Here is an 18,760-nt window from a genome sequence, read left to right on the forward strand (position 1 = left end):
TGCATCGAGTTGAAGGTGGTTTGCTAAAGTGATTTCCATTTGGCTACCCGTTTGATGGCATGCCAGAGGCAGTATATTTGGAAAGAAGGCAGTAGAGCAGGGAGTTGGGTCTTAAGTAAATCTAGAGGCAGAAGACCATGCACGTGGTGCCTTTGGAGAATGTCAGCTAGCAGCCCCTATCTTCCCATGGGTGAGACAGGACCGTCATTTCTCATCTGGAAGGAGTTGCTTATCTTCTTGCTGGAAGGATTAGGCTTTGGCATGAGATTCTGACTTTGAAGAAAGATGACAGTCAGTGACAAAAATGACAGAAATTCTGTCATTTCATGACATCCTCTCAATCTACTAACCCTAGTTCTCTGGACAGACAAAACCTCTTGCTTAATTCAAAATTTTTGAGGCCAAAGATGATGTCATGCAGTTTTGAAAGGCTCAAGTTCCTGGAGTACTACCAGGAAAAAAAAGTCATCCTCCTTTAATTCAGTCCACCCTCAAGGTGTCCTGAGAAAGACGCTGTTTCTCAGAGCAGCCCGGGCAGCACCGCTTGCCGGAAAACGCTGCTTTTGACTTCATATTTCCTGCACATTCTTAAGCCATGGAAACTCCAGAGTCCTAAAAGATCTCTGATGGCTGTTTCCTCACCAAGCCACAACAATGCCAAGATTATTCATCCCTGCAACCTCAAAGGGAGCAAAATCAAGGCTCGCAGTCTGTGTCTTGGGTTGAAACAGTTGTCCAGTTTTTCTTAAGTGACAGGATATTCTCATCAAATAAAATCATGGAAGGGACAATTCCTTTCCCACGCACTGGACCTATTTTCCTGACAGGGGTGGGCCAGGCGAAGAGTTAGCTTCGGGCCACCTTTACCACATCGCCTGAGTTCTGAAGCGCAGTTTGAAAACCACTGTACTGATGGGCAGTGAAACTTCACGAACATAAAAGGTGTTGGAGTGCTTTTCAGAGTTTCTTGGGTCTTACCGCACTCGGGAAAGAAGTCACTGTCAAGTGTCTTCCAAGTATGATTGGGGCTCACGCACACCTAGATTGGTTTATTTCACTTGGGTGTGGTCTGATCAGCTTTTCATCTTGCTTCATGGTTCCTTGCATGGGGCTGTGCTTCCTGCTAAATTATGATCCCTTGAAAGCTGTAACATCTCTTTCTGTTCATGATGCCTTCCCACCCTCAACCCTCCACCTCCATGCCTCTGTACCTGACACAGCGCCCTGAGACAGGAAGCTCTAGCAGATGGGTTGCTGTCCTGAACCTCTGTCATCAAAGTGAGGACCTTGAAGGAGATGACAGGAGAAGCACAATTCATGAGAAATAACTGCCGGATGAATTTGGCCATTTTCTTTAGGAAACAAAGAGCCAGGAGTTCTTTGTGTCTTTACAAATCTAAAATAAATAGAAGGTGAGCTTAAAACGTGAACAAGACCAGGAGGCCTGAAGTTTAGGGAAAATTGATCAAACTAACCCCTTGGCTAGATTACACTTCACCGCTAAATGGGGCTGGGGACTGGATACCAGGAAGCAGACGGCGGTTCTGCCCCAGACAGGGTTTAAAGCTAACACACATCCAGAGAGCACATTGGACAACAGAATAAAAACCCTAAGCAAATGAGTAATTAGGCCCGAGGCAGGCATATTAGAACAGAAGGCAGATTTATTCAGGTGGGAGCACGATGCCCAGTAGCTGGGCCAGGAGGACTTCTCGGGTTTTTTCCTCGCTCCTTATAGGGCCGTGCGACCCATTATGAAGTTTGGATAATGGGAGGATGCAGACATTTCTTGCTTTAGAGCCTGTGGCCAGCATTTGTATTAAAAGTGCACCTGGACACACACAAAAATAAAGTTGGGCACCTAGGAGAACTGTGCACTTAAAAGCATTTCGCAGTTGGAAAGAGTACAGTTGATGACTTTCCTGTGGAAAGAAAATGTCTTGAAATGGCCCGATTCATCCAGGCTGGCCAGGGGACCCTAGGGAAACAGAGAGACCTTTTCCTCGGAGGCCAGGCCCTTGTCTTCACTCCAGATGAGTCCTCACTAGTGAAAACTGTATTTAAAAACGGGAGCCTGCCGGCTTGGGGCTAACACAGACCCCTGGCCTGCTGCTTGCTGCTTGTTAGCACCAAGTGAGGCTTGATGCCGGCTTCCTAATGCCACATTTCAATCTGAGAGGGAGGAAGGTTTTTGTTTCCCTTTTGATGATTCATTATTTCTTCTTAAAGAAGTTGTGTCATCTCTGTGAGCGGCAAGTATTTAACAGGGCATTCCCTCGTCTAGATGATAGGATGTGGGAGGGGGACATGGTCAGATTCCAAAATTATCCTTATCAGCAGTGGTCTCTTCTTCATTACATTTTCCACAATCTGTATTATTTTGTGTAGGTGTTTGGTCAATTGTTTATTGCTGACACCCCCCCGCACCCCCCCCTCAAGGATGAAGTCATGTTGGGTCTGGTTGTCATTGTTGCATCTCAGCTGCTAGCACAGTGCCCAACAGACGGGAGATGTTCAGTACATGCCGAATGAATGGATGTGTGCATGGATGGATTCAGATATAATTGGAACTTATCCGTGACCCTGTGGTGACCATCATAGTAAAACCTCTGTTCTATCTAGAGGCAGGAGCAGCCCGGGCAGAAGGAACCATAGTTTTATTGGGTTCTTTAAGAGTACATAACATTGTAGAGCATTATTAACCTAGCCCACCCCTTGGGTTCTTGCTGACCTAGTCGTTAGGCTCTTTGCCCACTAGGTCAAAGTTGAGAACTTGTAGCAGAAGTTATACTTCCCACAGTCCTCTGCCTCACTTGACGCAAAGGGCCCCTGGAGTTCTGTATTATCACCCCGCTCCAATCACGGGCTATTCAGGAGGCCATTCTGATATGGAGGCTGCTGTGATGTCGCAGGAAAAGGTCTGCTCTTGGGACCATCAGACATCAGTATGAACCTTGGTTTTGCCATTCTGCTGCTGTGTACCCTTGGTTAAGTCATGCAGCCTCTCCTCGGGGTCTCCCTTCCTTCTATAGTCCGCCTCACAGGCTGATGGGAGGATTAAATGACATTATGGATGTGCAATCTCTTTATAAAATATGAAATGCAGTGTACACGAGATCCAAGAGTGACAGGAGTGGTGGTCTGTTGTGAAGTGATTGCGGGGACACATGCAGGCTGTTTCCTGGCCCTGCTGGGCTCCCAAGGCCCACACACCTCATCTGAGAGAGGTTTCTTCTTCCTTCAGTCTTCCTGATTCTCGCATAGGCCAGTCTGAAATTGTATTCTTTAAAGGCTGGAGAGAGCTTGTCATTAAATATAACATAACTACCAAAATATGTATTTTGAGTGTTTTGAAAGGGACTTGAAACCGTTTATTATCATCGAAACCAAGCCACAAATGAAGGAGGGTTCATTTTTAGCTACACCTGCTAGTGGAGGTAAAGGTGGTTCTTTCTAATGAGAACCATTGGAACAAATTGGTTCAAGAATGATGGACGTGAAATTGAACAATGCAGAACTCACATTGTCTCGAGGTCCCACGGGGGCCTGTTGAGAAGGCTTTACAGGAATGAAGGGGTTCTCTTGCTTTGAAATGGAAAAGATACCTCTTACCTTCTAATGTTTAACCGCCCTTGCCCTTCTCCGTAAAGATTACAATTTCAAGCCCCTGGTGGCAAGTGCAGAGTTCTTCCCCCCGGATTACTGTCTTTAGCCCCTAAGTGGGCTCCATGGGCAGCCCTGGGGATATTTTTCACAAGAAGCCTCCTGCTCTGATTGTATTAAATGCTACGGCCCTCAATGCCACGCCCTGCCCCCTCCACAGTCCACTCACAGTTTCCCTGTGATCTAATTTGGAAACTTTCACGGGAGCCTTAGAACTTGTTCTCTCTTCCTAGTTCAAGGAAACACTGGGCTTGCTGGGATGTCGCAAATGATGGGGTTTCCCGCAATTCATCATCTGCCAGATCACGCATCTGCTCTTCTGTAAAATCTTAATTTGCATACGAAAATAGAATGAAAGAAAAATAAATAAAACAAGACCATAGTGTGCTGTTCAGTATGTCGCAAGCTGTTTGCTTCTATTCACCTAACTCAAAAATGTACATAGCTTCCCTTTTAACTTTGGAATATGTTCCTTTTCATAGGATTTGATTGATACCCCATTTTCCCAATCTAAGTGAATAAAAATAAACAGCTTGCGTGACATGTACAGTTGTAGATTTTGATTTGGTGGTTAGAGGAGCTGTCATAAAAATGTAGCTCGAAATGACTGCGAATTCCATAACCAACTTGATCAGTTTAATTAGTTGATGTTGTAATTTATTTAGTTTTAAAAATAGGCAACATATCACCGAGTTCAAAAGTCAGAAGATACAAAAGCATGCTTGGTGAAGAGGGTTTCTCTTCACGTGGCCACCCTTTTCCACACCCCTCGAGCAACCTCTGTTAATTCTGTTCGTTTACACTGAGGTACTAAGATATATTTTAGGAAAATTTTCTTTTCTTTTGATGCTGTACCACATGACATCAAGGAACAGAGTACAAGTTTGAGACCTTGGGGGGCAAATAACTACATAAGTATCAAGGGAGAGATGCCTTGGACAAAAATATACTAAGGGTGACAAAATACGGAGCCAAAGGTTGAATTCCATTTTTATTGTAATGTGAGAACTCACTGTAAAACCATGTCTCCCCTTGTCCCCATTTGGACTTCCCTGTTTCTGGGTTCCCAGAGCAGACCATTCTCCTCTGACTGTTGCATATGTATTGAATCCTGCCACTGCGAATGTCTTACGATGCAAGATTGAATTTCCCATTGCCATTCTTTCAGATAACAGCCCGCCGTCAATGGAAACACATTTATGATGAATTAGGCGGTAATCCTGGGAGCACCAGCGCCGCCACGTGCACCCGCAGACATTATGAAAGGTAAAAAAAAAAAAAACACCAAAAACCTTTTTTATTTTTATTTTGGAAAGTCCTTGCTTAATTGAAAGTGTGTTAATTAGATGGCATTTCTGGTCAGGGGTTAGACCAGAGGGAAGGGACCTTTTAGGAAACAGAAAAATATTCCGCCAGCATTTTCCTTGCATACCTCCTTGTGAATTTTAAGGGACATGGCTTTCTCTGGTTACGGGGGCTAAAATTAGATGTTCTTTTAAGTTTGCTTTTATCCTGTGACCACCTGCCTGACAATACTGTCCCTCCCCCACCCCAAGCATAGATTACTCAATATGTTCTCTGAGAAGCTTTAGAATCTAGGAAACATCCGTCTGCATTGTTACTATGAGGTCGCCATGTAACTATATTAACATGGAAATGTCTTAATGTTGAATGTATTAATATTGCAAAGTAGGCATTTCTTTAATACGGAAATTGGCCTGAGATAAGATCTTTTGTTTTCTCCCATCTTGGTATTTTTATTCTATGGCTACGCTTTTGACCCGGGAAATTCTTTCTTGCCAAGCTCTTGGTTTTCTAATAACTAAAGCTTCTTCAGGAAGGTGATGCTAATGCAAACAAGAAGTAATCAAATTAGCCTAATCTGAGGGTTATCTCCACAGGAGAATTTTCCCTTTGAATTAGGGCTGTGGTACCCAACATTGAAGACCAGTTAGCAAATCCATGCATTATCCCTGCTCTGTGCTTCAAGCCTGTACCTTATTTATTTAGGTCACACCAACTCCTTTATCAATGGCATTTCCCTTCTGAGGTGTCAACTGACTCAGCTCTCTGATTTCAAATTCAGAGCTTGTGAGATCCAAGTAGAAGCTGAATAGTTCATAAAGGTTTGGTTCCCCACTGGATTACATTTTTTAAAAATATGTTTTTATTGATTTCAGAAAGAGGAAGGGAGAAGGAGAGGGAGAGGGAGATAGAAACATCAAAGATGAGAGAGGACCATTGATCGGCTGCCTTCTTCATGCTCCACATGGCAGGGGGATTGAGCCCGCAAACCAGGCATGTGCTGACCGGGAATTGAACCCTGCCCTCCTGGTTCATGGGTCGATGCTTAGCAGCTGAGCCACACCGACAGAGCTGGATTACATTTTCTAAAAAAGTTGTGTCTTTGAATTTGAATTATGAATTTGTCTACCAGTAAAGAAAACACAGAAACCACACCAGGTATTCAACAAAGAAAATTTACTATTGGGGTTGCTTAAACAAGTGTTGGCGTGAAGCGCTACATTAATCCGAAGGTAATAACCAGTTTTCTTAGGGCTGGGAGAATAGAGAAAAGAGGTGTTGCCATCCAGATGTTCAGAGAGTGGCCCTCACAGATCTGGGGTTCAGACCTCTTCTGGGAAGAGGCACCCAACCTGTGCTGATGCTTCAGAGGAGGAGCCTGTGGAGCTGGGCTCAGACCTAGGAGGCTGTGCTCCCTGGAGGGTGCTCCGCCTCAGAGGAAAGGCATTGAAAGAAGCCAGAGGCTGGAACCAACTGCTGCTGCTAAGTTACTGTGGGGTTGGCACTGAAATGAACAGCAAGCAAAATACAAAGAAAGAGGTCCCTCCTCCTCTGACCTGGTAGGGCCCCATTTGCAGAACCCCAGTAAGAAGAGAGCTGACAAATGAGATGTAATTTACAGAGCCCCAGTCCCAGCATCACAGAACAGAGCACAGAGGGTGGAATCGGCGATGAGGCATTAATCCCACCTGAGCCCAGGTTAGAGCACAGCTGGCCCCAGGTGATTAGCAAGGTGCTGAACCCTGCCTTGGCATTTCCCTCTGCCATCTAGGCCCCTCACATTGTGGTGATCAGACACAAGGTGTCTTGAGTAATTAGTACTTAGTACAAGTTAAGTGCCCAAATTTGCAGATGATTGATTTAAAAAAATATAAATCAGCCCGGCCCATGTGGTTCAGTGGTTGAGAGTTGACCTATGAACCAGGAATTTACAGTTCTATTCCCGGTCAGAGCACATGCGTAGGTTGTAGGCTAGATCCACAACCTGCAGGGGGGCGTGCAGGAGGCAGCCAATCAATGATTCTCTCTCATCATTGATGTTTCTATCTCCCTTTTCCTTCCTCTCTGAAATCAATGAAAACAATATATATTTTAAAAAAATAAATAAAATTTAAAAATCAGACTCTATGTAAAATAATGCCACTCTCCCTCATTTGAACCCATCATGATTTTAAAGGCATCAGCCATGTCCTGCATGCCGTGGGATGAACGTTTAGCAACTACTGATCTCAATGGCTTACTTCCCTTTAATGGTTTCAGCAGAGAAGGGCAGAGGACACTCCAATCTGTCCAGGGGCCTGAAAAAGTTCTACTTTGGGCAAAGAAGCTGTTGGCTAAAACTGTGCTTAGTGACCAAGGCCTATTTCATTCATTCTTGCTAGTCACCGGCTATGCTAACACAATTAAAACAGGTGACTAGATTGATGAAGGACCACCATTTTCAAAAAGGGTTCAAGGAGTTGGAAAGAGTCAGGATGTTGTGGGCAAACATCTAGCAGAAGATGTTTTGGGGAATTTGTAAGTCCTTTCAAATCAGATCAAAGCCTGAGGGGTGTTTTCCCCTGTCGCTGGTTCCTCTGGTCTCTCATTCCTTTCACGCTGGTATAGACTGGTATAGACACTTGGTTCTTTTCCTGTTTCCCTACCCCCAGCTTTATTATCCTAGAACAGTGGTCTGCAAACTGCGGCTCTCGAGCCACATGCGGCTCTTTGGCCCCTTGAGTGTGGCCACAAAATTTCAATAGCCCTGTACGTGCGCGCCCACACGTGGTATTTTGTGGAAGAGCCACACTCAGGGGGCCGCAGTTTGCCGACCGCTGTCCCAGAAGATGAAGAAGAAATGAGTGATCTCCTATGCACTATCCACTGATTTATTTTTCATGGGGTGTGGCTCACGTTTCCCGTAAATGTTTTCATTTTCCAACAAGAAGAGGGGAAAAAAATATATAGCCGGTTCCTCAGTAAATGTTGCTTGTGTATTAGTTGTGCACTTTTGGTTTATTAATGAGTGTAATAATGAAAGTGCGAGTTGTTGAAAAGAATCAATGGGTGTTTTTATTTAAGGCATAGTAGGAATGGTACAATGCCTGTGAATGCATCATTGTTGCTGAAGGCCTGACGTGTCCACACTTGCCTCTGATTGGCTTAAATCAAATGGGTCCAAGCACTTCATAAAAATGTCTTTGTCAGCCTGCTTTTGCTTCCAAACCTATTCATCTCTGTCAGTTTTTAATATTAGTACCAGGCTCCTGGCCATAGTCCATTAGTACTGTACTTAATTGCTCATGTTACAGCTGATCACCAATATAAAAAGCATTAACATTTCCCCATCGTGAGACTGTTGCTATGTAGATGTCTCAAACTCAGCAAAGCTTATGAAGTGTGGCTGTTCTGGACATTTCTTGCTGAGGGTTTATAGATAAAAGTTACTGTAGATGATAATGCAAAGAAAAATATCCACCTCCTCGGGGGCAGGACCCTTTGAAGGGGAATGTTTTCTTCCTCCCTCAAACCTTTATTTAAGGTGCCCCCACATGCTCACTTCCATCAGCCAAGGAACAGAAAGGGAAATGATTACTTTTATGGAATTCTCTTAGTTTGATTTTTCTGGAACAGTCATTCACTGTAAAGGCTTTGTTTTCACATGCAGATTTGTTTTCTTTCTAAATGTTTTTGAGCATGTGCAAGGGGGTTGGGGGAGATCTTTACACAGAATACCAGATTACAGGTTTTGACTTTCCTGAATAAATTACATGGTCTGTTTCTGTTGGGCACATGAAGTTGTTATCAGGGATTGAAAAAAGAAGCGAAAGCACTTTATGCTGTATTTTTCTGAGTATTTCGAGAATCAAAATCATAAAGTATTTGTTTGGGGGGAGGAGTGAGGGTGAGCAATTACATTTCACCTTCCTGCAGACTTCGTGCCCAATTTCAAATTCTAACCTTTTGCTCTTCCCGTAAGCATTCCTCGGGCAAGACTCTCCTGCCGCGTGGCTCAGGCGGCTTCCTTTGCAGTGACTTGGGGTGAGCTGTACCCAAGCCAGATGCGTTCGCACAGAATCCAGGTGACCGTCAGCTGGAGCTTCGGCCTTTTTCCTCTGAAGTTGGAAGGCCGGGTGTGGGAGGTTTGTGTTTTGAGGGAGATAAGCATGTGCTTTAAGATAAATGCCAAAAATATATCAGGTTCCAAGGAATTCAGCTAATTATATTGTGGGAAAAGGCCAGGGGAAAGTAAGGTGAGTTACAATCCTGTTCGTGTCTGTTCATGCCCAGGACATTGGTGTATCCTTGCTCATTTTGACAACCTTGAAGTTAATTGATGCACAATGCAGAAAGTCCCAGGCTGGGTGGTAGCCTTTTAGATTTGAGAGGTCCTTGAGCCATCTTCTAGGCCAGTGTTGCCCAGTGAGGTTCTCTGACCCGTCTGTGAACTGTTGGCTACTAGGCCAGGGTGAGCCAAGCACAGCCACTGGAAATAAGCATCGATACACTTATGGAGCAACCTGCCAGGATAACTTTGTGTCTGCTGGTTAAAATAAAAAATGAGGCTTGTATTTTGCATGCCTGTTTAAATATTGCCTTTTTCCAGTAATTCATTTTGATGGTGTTTTATGAAAGTGTCGGTAGACAACAGATGGGACATTTAGGAAACTAGTCCTTCACCCAAGGCATTGGAGAAGTATTGCTTCGCACCAGTGGTCATAAGCTCAAGTGTGTACAGGAGCAGGTAGCGTAGGTAGTGCAGGTGCCAGCTGGGAAAGTGAGAACCTGGCACAGACAACCCAGTCCAGGAAGGCCCAGTAGGATCAGCCAACACTCTTGCCTCAGGCGGATTCAGCCTCTATGCTTCCAGACCTTCCTTGTTTGGGAGATAATTTTTATGTAAAATCATCTGACTTGCAAATATTGGTCCCAGTATTTCTGAAATGATTTTTACATAAGCTAAACTAAACTTGCCCATGGGCAGAATGTAGCCTGCAGGCGGCCAACTTCTGTACCACACGAATCGAATCGAGTCCAGTCTCTGCGTCAACGCCCTGCCCTGGGAGGGCAAGGGAGAAGCGCCACCATTGGAGGAGCTCTCCATTTAAACACTTCCACGTGCTGGGCTCCACGCCCTCTGTGGCTTCCCATGGACCCCACCCTGCTTTTTGGGGCTGCTTCGTTCTGCTGCTCCCTCTTCTAGGTGAGGTGCCGCGTGTGCTTGGCAAAGCTCCTCACTCACATCAGGTCTTCCTGTTCCATGCAGCCAAGCCTCAGAACAGGATCTGGGGATTGAACCAGCGTGGCTTGCTCTCGTGTAGATGCCTCTAGTTTGTGTCCCTCGGAATACCCGAAGCCGGTCCAGATGTGGTCAGTAGTACTTTTGGGGACGGTGTGGGCAGTGTCGGTCTCTCGGTGTAGCCTAAGATGACGTGTGACATCGGTAAGAAGCCTAGCTCAGTGGCCAGTTTTTCTTGGGCTGGCTAGATTTGCCTTTTGGGGTTGTTGCTGTCCTCGAGGGGCAGTGGTGACTCTTGAACATCAATCATGTGCAAAACACTCGCAGGGATGATGAACACATATGAACTGAAGAGTTTAGACTAGGGCTGGCAAGCAGTGAGGAGGTGCCCATGCTACCACATTCATGGCAGAGGCGGCCAAGAGAACACAGTGCTGCTCCCCAGGAGACAAAACTCTGTCTCAGAATTCTTCCCTATACACCAGCACCAGCCCTACTCCCAACGCACTAGAGCTATGAGGTGCTGTACTCTTGGCTTACCTCGCTTATCGTAAGCTCCTACTCATAGTCCACACTTACCAGAAAGGGATTTTAATGTGCAGGGCTGAAAATACCTTAGTAACAGATACAAATAATAAGTTCAACATGGATCCAAGACAGAATTTCCAACTGGAATGAGCAGTCTTCCAGAAGCATCCAGCATGTGAACTGGATCTTAAAGAAGTTAGGTTAGAACTTGAGATAGATCATCATAAGTTGTCTAAAATAATTCAGTTGTAGAATTCAAGAACAGTCCAACTTTGAGGGCAAGGACCATGTGATATTGTTTTCTTGAGGACCCACCTCCCCCCAGTGCACCCAGTACAGCATCACAAACATATCAGGGACTCAAGAATTGGGGGTTGAATGAATTAAATGAAATCCAAACAAAAAAGGACAGGTTCACCCTGGCCAGTTTGACTTAGTGGTTAGAGCATTGGCCCACAGACTGAAGAGTCTTAGGTTCAATTCTGGTCAAGGGCATGTGCCTTGGTTTCAGGCTTCATCCCCGGCCCTGGTCAGGGCGCCTGTGGGAGGCAACCAATTGATGTGTCCCTCTCACATTGATGTTTCTCTCTCTGTCTCTCTCCATCCCTGACACTCTCTCTAAAAATCAATGATAAATATCCTTAGATGAGGATTAACAACAACAAAAAAGGACGGTTTCCTCTAGGAAATGTGTGAAGAGGTAGGAGCTAGGTGATGGGGAGGGCCTGTCAGGAGAGATCTAAGGCTGAATTTCCAAACTGGATACACCAAAGACAGCTTCCTTCTCCATGTCTTTTAATTCTCTTGCCCTGAGGTCCAGCCGGTAGCTCATGCCCCATCCTCACCCGTGGTGGAGTTGACCCATCGTGGACTTACTTGCATTTCCCTTATAAACACTGTCTTGGTAAAGGGGCTCTAGCCAGTGGTCCCTGTGTTGGTCACATCTCTGCAACACTGCCACCCCGGCACACTCATCTCCCCTTTCCCCAAACCCACAGCAGGCCTCCTGGCCCTTATCAATGACCAGCAGCCAGGAATCCTGAGACCGGGTGCTGGGATTTAGGCTGAGGCTGCGCTGCTGCTCTCCCGTCTTCACCTCCCCTCACTTGTCCTTCTGAGAGACCCGAGTTGAGTGGGTATAAGCACCCTAAGCCTGGAGTAGCTTCTTATCACCTTTAAAGAATTTCCCCCTAAAGGACAGTCAGGTAATTTCCTAAGCAAGGGCCTCCCTCTGAAATCTCTCAGCATGCTTCGCATGCTCTGATAACTTTCCAATGCCTTGATATTTCCAGAAACTTTTCAAAAGGAAAACAAAACCCTTGCCAAGCCCTGGAGTAGAAAAACTGGTTTCAGGTTTTTTTTTAAAAAAAAAAATAAATAAACAACAGCTTTGGGGGAAAAAATCTCTATTTAAAAATTCTTAAATTTGTCTCCAAATGCAAGTTGTAATTAATAGAAGTTGGAGTTTACACAGTTGAGTGTAAAAACACCCCCAGGCACAAGCTAATCAAGTGTGTATGTCGTGCTGTAAACTACAGCAAGTTCTTTGTTTGACCCAAAAGAAGAAAAGAGCTGGCCAAACAGCAGTTTTTCTTTGTCAGGCTCCTTCATTGTCTCATTTTTGTTTCCCCCCTGTCTCCCCCACCCCACTTCCCTTTGGACCTTGCTGTTGTACTTAAGAAACTTTGCAGGTCCACGTCTTATTGATAGTTTTCATCAAGCATGAATTTAAATTTGATAATAGATTAGGTGTCTTAGCCCCATTTTTTTCTGATAAATAACGAGAGGTTTCTACTTATGATTTTTCTGTCCTCGGGGCTTTATCATTAAGATTAAATAACTGTACTCTCAAGCATGCCACTGCACAAACATCTTTTCAATTATGTGAGTAACAGATGCCTTCACAAAGGAACTATTGAAAATTCAGAAAGCATGTTCCCAAAAAGAAAGGAGGGGAAAAAGTATCAGATGACAAAAGAATGTAATTGTTTACCGTTAAAGTATATCCTTAACTCTTCCACTGAAAGCCTCTTGGAACGTTTTGTTTTTGTGCAAGTTATTGCAAAGTTTGATCAACATAATTAATGTTTGGGGGAATTGTTGAGCATGTCAGCAGCTCTGGAATCCGTGGTATCTCACATGTATGGGACTTAAATGCCATAGCTGCTTGCCTGTTTTGACATCTAGACACTGCCTGCCTTCACTTGCGCGGTGCACATGCTGCAAACACTGTAGATATATTTGTCCATTATTCTTGACATGACGTTCATCTGCTCTTGAAATGGACCCGTGCAGCGTGATTCTGAGTTAGTCGTTGTTTTCTTATTGAGAAGAGGAATGGCTGCCATCTTGGCATAATGTCAGCCTTTTTTATATCCATTCGAACTTTTCTTCAGTGTGGTCTTCGCGTGAAACACCTGGAGGTAACATCCATCTATCGACACACTCTTAGGAGTGGCAGGGAGGCATCCTAGAAGCAGAGCCACCGAGGGGCTCCCAGTCTAGCTGGGGAGACGATGGGAACCCCAGACTTGGTAAGATGAAGTGCTCCCGGCTGGCGTGCATGGGGGATATGGCTCTTGAGATTCTCTTGCCATCCAACATGAAGCTGGGCTGATCCAACTAGGGTTACTACCTTTTGGAGGGTTGTGGCCCTTTGTAAAAGCGTTAGTGTGCCCAGTGCCCAAGCCACAGGACTGCTTTTGTTGCAGGGGTTGGCCCTTCATTTCCACATGGGTGTTGCCTTTGAGAAAGGAGTGCTCGCTCCGATTTCTTAGAGAGTTCTCTTAACCCAGGTGTGATCATTTCACTATCTCCCGTGTCGGTGTTTCTGTGACCTTGCTGAGATGAAGGCGCTCAGGCTAGCTGAGGCAGGCAGGTCTGTGTTTGCGCTCCAGTTTTGGCATTTAGAAGCTGCATGCCTTTGACTCGTCATTTAGTCATTTCACTTTGAACCTCCGTTTCTTCATCCATGAAATGAGGATAAAACAATATGCCTGTGGATATTCCCTTGGGTTGGACTTAAATCAAGACATACTAAGTGCCTGGTGTTGATAGGAACTTACTACATGGTGGCTGCTATTGATATATTTTTTAAAAAATATATTTTATTGATTCCTCACAGAGAGGAAGGGAGAGGGATAGAGAGTTAGAAACATCGATGAGAGAGAAACATCGATCAGCTGCCTCCTGCACACTCCCCACTGGGTATGTGCCTGCAACCAAGGTACCTGCCCTTGACCGGAATCGAACCCGGACCCTTGAGTCCTCAGGCTGATGCTCTATCCATTGAGCCAAACCGGTTAGGGCTGCTGCTATTGATACTGTAATGCCTAACCAATATGTAAGCGCAGTCTGAAGTTTTTCTCCCCTCCCTCCCACCTCACTGTCATCCAGGCCTCCGCAGCCCACGTGACTCCAATGCAAGGGCCCGTTGTCCCTGAGCTGCCTCTTTCACTCTACACCAGTGGTTCTCAACCTCGGCTGCACGTTAGAATCACCTGGGAATCTTTTTAAAATCCTGATTTCTGAGCCTCATCCTCCGGAAATTCTGTTTCTTTGTTACGAATGTTGTGGCCTCACCCCATAACAAAGAAACAGAATTCCCGGAGGATGAGGCCCAGAAATCAGGATTTTAAAGAGATTCCCAGGTGATTCTAATGTGCAGCCAAGGCTGAGAACCACTGTTCTGCACCTTTGTGAGAGTCAAGCCGCCACCTGGCTGGGTCCTGGCACCACGGCCCCTCCTTTCCTCTCTTTGCTTAGTTAGGGTCACTGTCGCTCCAGGACCATGGAGGTAGGTGTCCGAATTATCAATAGGCCTAAGAAACAAGTCTGCCTCCACTTCCAGGGGCACATGGAATTAACGCCTTGAAAAGGTCTTCTTGTTCCTCTTCTGCTGCCTTTTGAGCAGATAAGGCAGCCCCTGGTGAGCCGGTCATTTTCCCAGGGTAGAGCTTTGCTGAAGACAAGTGTCCATGTTCTGTGGTTGAGAGCCATGGGCTACGTACCTTTTAGGTATCTTGGCATAGAATACAAATGATGCTATGTATACCTACTTTCTTTGTCAAAAGCTGGCTACAGTTGACCTTTGGTAGCTCATGGGCCAGCCAAGTCTTTTGCACAGAATCCATGTTGCATTCTCCCACCATTTTCTTGGCCAACGCTAACTTTATTTCCCTCTGCCCCCAAAATATTCTGCTCCCAGTCACCAGCAGATCTTCGGGCTTGGATTTTTTTTTTTTTTTTTTTTTTTTTTTTTTTTTTTTTTTTTTTTTTTTTTTGCTGGTTTAATACCGTAAGAGAACCTATGAAGTAAGTAAGGTGAGGTTCAAATATAACTCTAAAGATCCCCCCCCTTTTTTTCCCCCACTCTCCAGATTGAATCAGTTCCAGAACATGATTAAAATATCATTTTTCAGAGCTCTATAAATAGATGGATTCTCATTTCTCCTCTTAAGTACTGTTTGCTAAATGTTTTGGCCCAAAAGTTCAGTCATTCCACGCCGGCATTAATCAATACAGGAGACATTAGCAGTTACTCGCTCAGATGAGATTTGACATTAGTTTTCCTCTGCCCTCGGGGAGGGGAGGGGAATGTTGCCTAATAAAGATGAAGGGTCTTTTCTTCTTTTGTATGAAATGCAAATGTTGAGGACATGGATGGTATACATTTCTCAAAAGCAAGCAAGGCTGCTGCTTTTTGTTGAGAAAGAGAGGAAAGGCCTGGGAGGATTTTAGAATTTGTAAATATAAAATTATCTGCCTTGGCGTTTTAAAAAAATAATAAAAGGGAGAAAGAGTTGGCAGGTTGCCAGATTACTTACATTACAGTAATAGATTTGCTGACCCCTGACTTCTGCTGTAGAGAAATGTATTGAATTTTTCATAATATCAGATGAGGCAGATCTAAAATCCTAGTACACTGAGCACCATTATTTAACTTGAGATTTAACAAAGCCGAAATCTTTACAAACCAGCAATTTCATGTATAATGATAATTTAGTGGCTCAGACGCTAATAAATCAAGGTTATAATGCCATTGATTTGTTCATTTTAATTTGGGTTGATTTTAAGTTGTCTTTATTTAAAAAAGAAAGCAGAAGAAGCAGGAGAAAAGAATCTTGCTTTTCACAGTGACTGAATTTAATAAGAATCTCCTTGATAGCAAAAGGCTCCCCTACTGTTTCTGCTTTGGGGTGGAAAATGTTATTCTTGTATTATTCCGAGGGGAAAAAAATCTCATGCTGCTACAAATCTCATGTCTATGGCAAGATGTTATTTTTTAATACAGGATGGCTTACCTATTTCAGATCCATTAATGGCATCATAAATAAGCATTTTGCTAATCTGAAATGTGAAATCTGGATAATAATAAAGACCCATTTATCTGCCCAGCTTTCAATCCTCAGACTAGATGTAGATCATGGGGGGATCTTTCTAATGAATACATTGCTTCTTTCCCCATTACTTCCACCCACCTTAAACCCAGTCTGCATTCTCGGCGTTGCAGTCCATGGAAAAGATTTCTCCTGTGTAATGAGTTCTTGGGGGCTGAGGTGCATTTTTGCTTTTATCTGTGCTGTCTGGAGACTGATTGAATCTTTGTTGTGCTACAAATATCTGAGGCATAATCATCTGCAAGGTACAGGCATGTTGCATTCTACTAGATTCTTTATATAGTACAAACCTCAGCTTCCTGCATTGGGCAATGTTGGCCTTCTATTGGCGAACCTGTTTTTAACGCTATCGCATGTACGTTAAACGTTTCAATGTTCAGAAACTTATAATAGCTTCTCTCCCTTAGACTGTAAAAACCTCTAATAACCAGATGATAAGATCACATCCTGTGGGGTGATTGTATTGTACCATGACAGGAGGACTGAAAAACATTCAGTGAAAAGCGCAGCAAACGGAAATCCCTGCATGAACAGCGATTGTTTGGGTGCCGTGCGAGACCAGGCCCTGTTCTTCAGGGGCTTAGCTGGTCATATTTCTACTTGTTCCCTTTTAGCTGCTGCCTTTCTTGTTTTATTTTGGGAGCCTTTTTTTCACCGAGCCACTATAATTATCTTTCAGTGATTTAGAATGGAAAAACAACAACAAAACACTCAATTGACCTTTATACACACACACATTCTCTCTCTCTCTCTCTCTCTCTCTCTCTCTCTCTCTCTCTCTCTCTCTCTCTCTCTCTCTCTCTCACACACACACACACACACACACACACACACACTCCCTTTGGAAGCCTGAACAAGCAGGGCTTATGTTTGGATTCAGTTTTACCTTAGTCATGCCTCTTTCCAGATACAAGAAACATTTAATTCCAGATTTCCTGCTTCTGGCTTTAGGCCTTTGACCAGCAAAGTGAAATGTATTTTTTACTGCTGTCGGCCAGCCAGCTGCTGAGTTGAGTGAAGAGGGGGAAAAAAATAAAAGAAAAAAGAAATGAAATGGAAATGTTGCCCTGCCTCTTGAACTTGCAAAATTGTAAATTACAGCCTCCTTAGCACCCATCTAGAGAGCTGGGTCGGCCCAGGGCTGTCAGGACCGGAGGGGAGGGGTCCTTTGAGGCCCAACTTGGGTGTCTCTTCCACCCAAGTCACTGCTTCTGCTCCAACCCCCCTCCCCACACTCGGAGGTAATGCTGTCATCCTTCTCACCAGAGAGGGTCTCCCCTGATGTCTCTATCTCAGTTGGAGAATGGAGTTGGGAGAAGGGTGATAACCATTGGAATAGCCAGACTTCAATGCTCCTTGGATTCCCATGGCAACCAAACAAAAGCAAAACAAACCTATCTGCCCCAATAATAAAAATATGCTTTCAGTGAAGTCAATTTAAGATATCCTTACCAATTTAAAACATTCCATGCACTTAGCTCCCGGATAAAAATACCCCACTTGCCAATGTCTAAGGGGATAAAGTCCCTGGCAGGACCACGCAGATAAAAGGAACTGGGGAGAATGGTGGGACTTTACAGGTGAGACAAATAAATTCAAGTATGAACAAGATTGCTTTTTTCCTCTCTTCTTCTGCTTAGTTATGCTTTTTATTATATAAACATTCACTGTAATATTACAGTGGGAAGCAGGTATTTGGCAGCCATATATTATTTTAGTAAGTCTACATGGAGAGAACAGTTTCCAGTTTTAGCAGCTGTAACATGTTTAAACTCAGTTTGTAATGGGATCTGAAGATAACTATTCCCCATGGGCTGTGTTGATCTTCATGGCTGGCCCACTGCCAGATGTAGGGCTCGAAACTGTTATTCACGCCTCCTTGCACATACCTTGTCCGAGCATGCTCAGTAAATGAAATTTGTTCCTAATATGCTATAAATTGGGATTTGATTTTCCCATCATCTGCATGGTGTTTTATTGAAGAGTGAAATCTTATGATCACAAATGCCCCCATGTCTATACTCGCAAACCCGAACGGTTGTGTATGTTTAAGCAGTTGAGATCCAAATAACGTAGTTAGAAACCAATTCCAGGATCACCAACAAATATCCACACCAAAGAAGTTTCTGCCTGGGAGTCTTAGTTTAAAAATAATTAGGGTTCCCGATATTTGAACAGATTTATGTTGTTTATAAGCCAAGTACATTTTCTTCATTGAGTCAACTTGTCTTATTTAAAACAAATTATGGTTGCTGTATTAAAGTTCATATTTTTAAGGCTGAGTCTTGTATTAATCCCACAGTGAGTCATTAATCATACCAAATGCATTATAAGAACTTTAATCACTGAAGTTGAAACTGAGATTGTAATGCAATCCATCCCTTTTAATTACATCAGCTATTTTTCCCTTTCAGATCAAGAGCTACGGCGCAAAGGGGAAACAGATTAAAACTAGAGCTGTTTGATGTTTCTCTTTTTAGAGCAATTTTATGTACTTTGTATAAAAAGTTATGTAATTAAAATGCTTGAATTTTTCAGCCCTCTGATTTTTATGGCTAGAGTGGTCTGTCCCCTTCCTTCTTACTGGGGCCCTCTTTTACTTGGCACCCCTAAACAGCAACTCCTGCTGCGGTCACCTCCCCCT

At 44.0% G+C, this 18,760-nt stretch overlaps 1 protein-coding gene across 2 annotated transcripts in view; it reads left to right on the forward strand.

Moving 5' to 3' along the window:
• The window catches only part of ARID5B (AT-rich interaction domain 5B), a 178,292-nt gene that overhangs the window by 147,922 nt on the left and 11,610 nt on the right, over positions 1 to 18,760 (forward strand). For both annotated transcript variants that reach the window (XM_006759374.2, XM_006759375.2), the window contains one exon: positions 4,832 to 4,929. In XM_006759374.2, the coding sequence (XP_006759437.1) occupies positions 4,832 to 4,929 (98 nt within the window). The remainder of the gene's footprint in view (positions 1 to 4,831; positions 4,930 to 18,760) is intronic.

The sequence above is a fragment of the Myotis davidii genome, unplaced genomic scaffold (assembly GCF_000327345.1).
Source record: "Myotis davidii unplaced genomic scaffold, ASM32734v1 scaffold655, whole genome shotgun sequence".
In the NCBI taxonomy this organism is placed as follows: Eukaryota; Metazoa; Chordata; class Mammalia; order Chiroptera; family Vespertilionidae; genus Myotis; species Myotis davidii.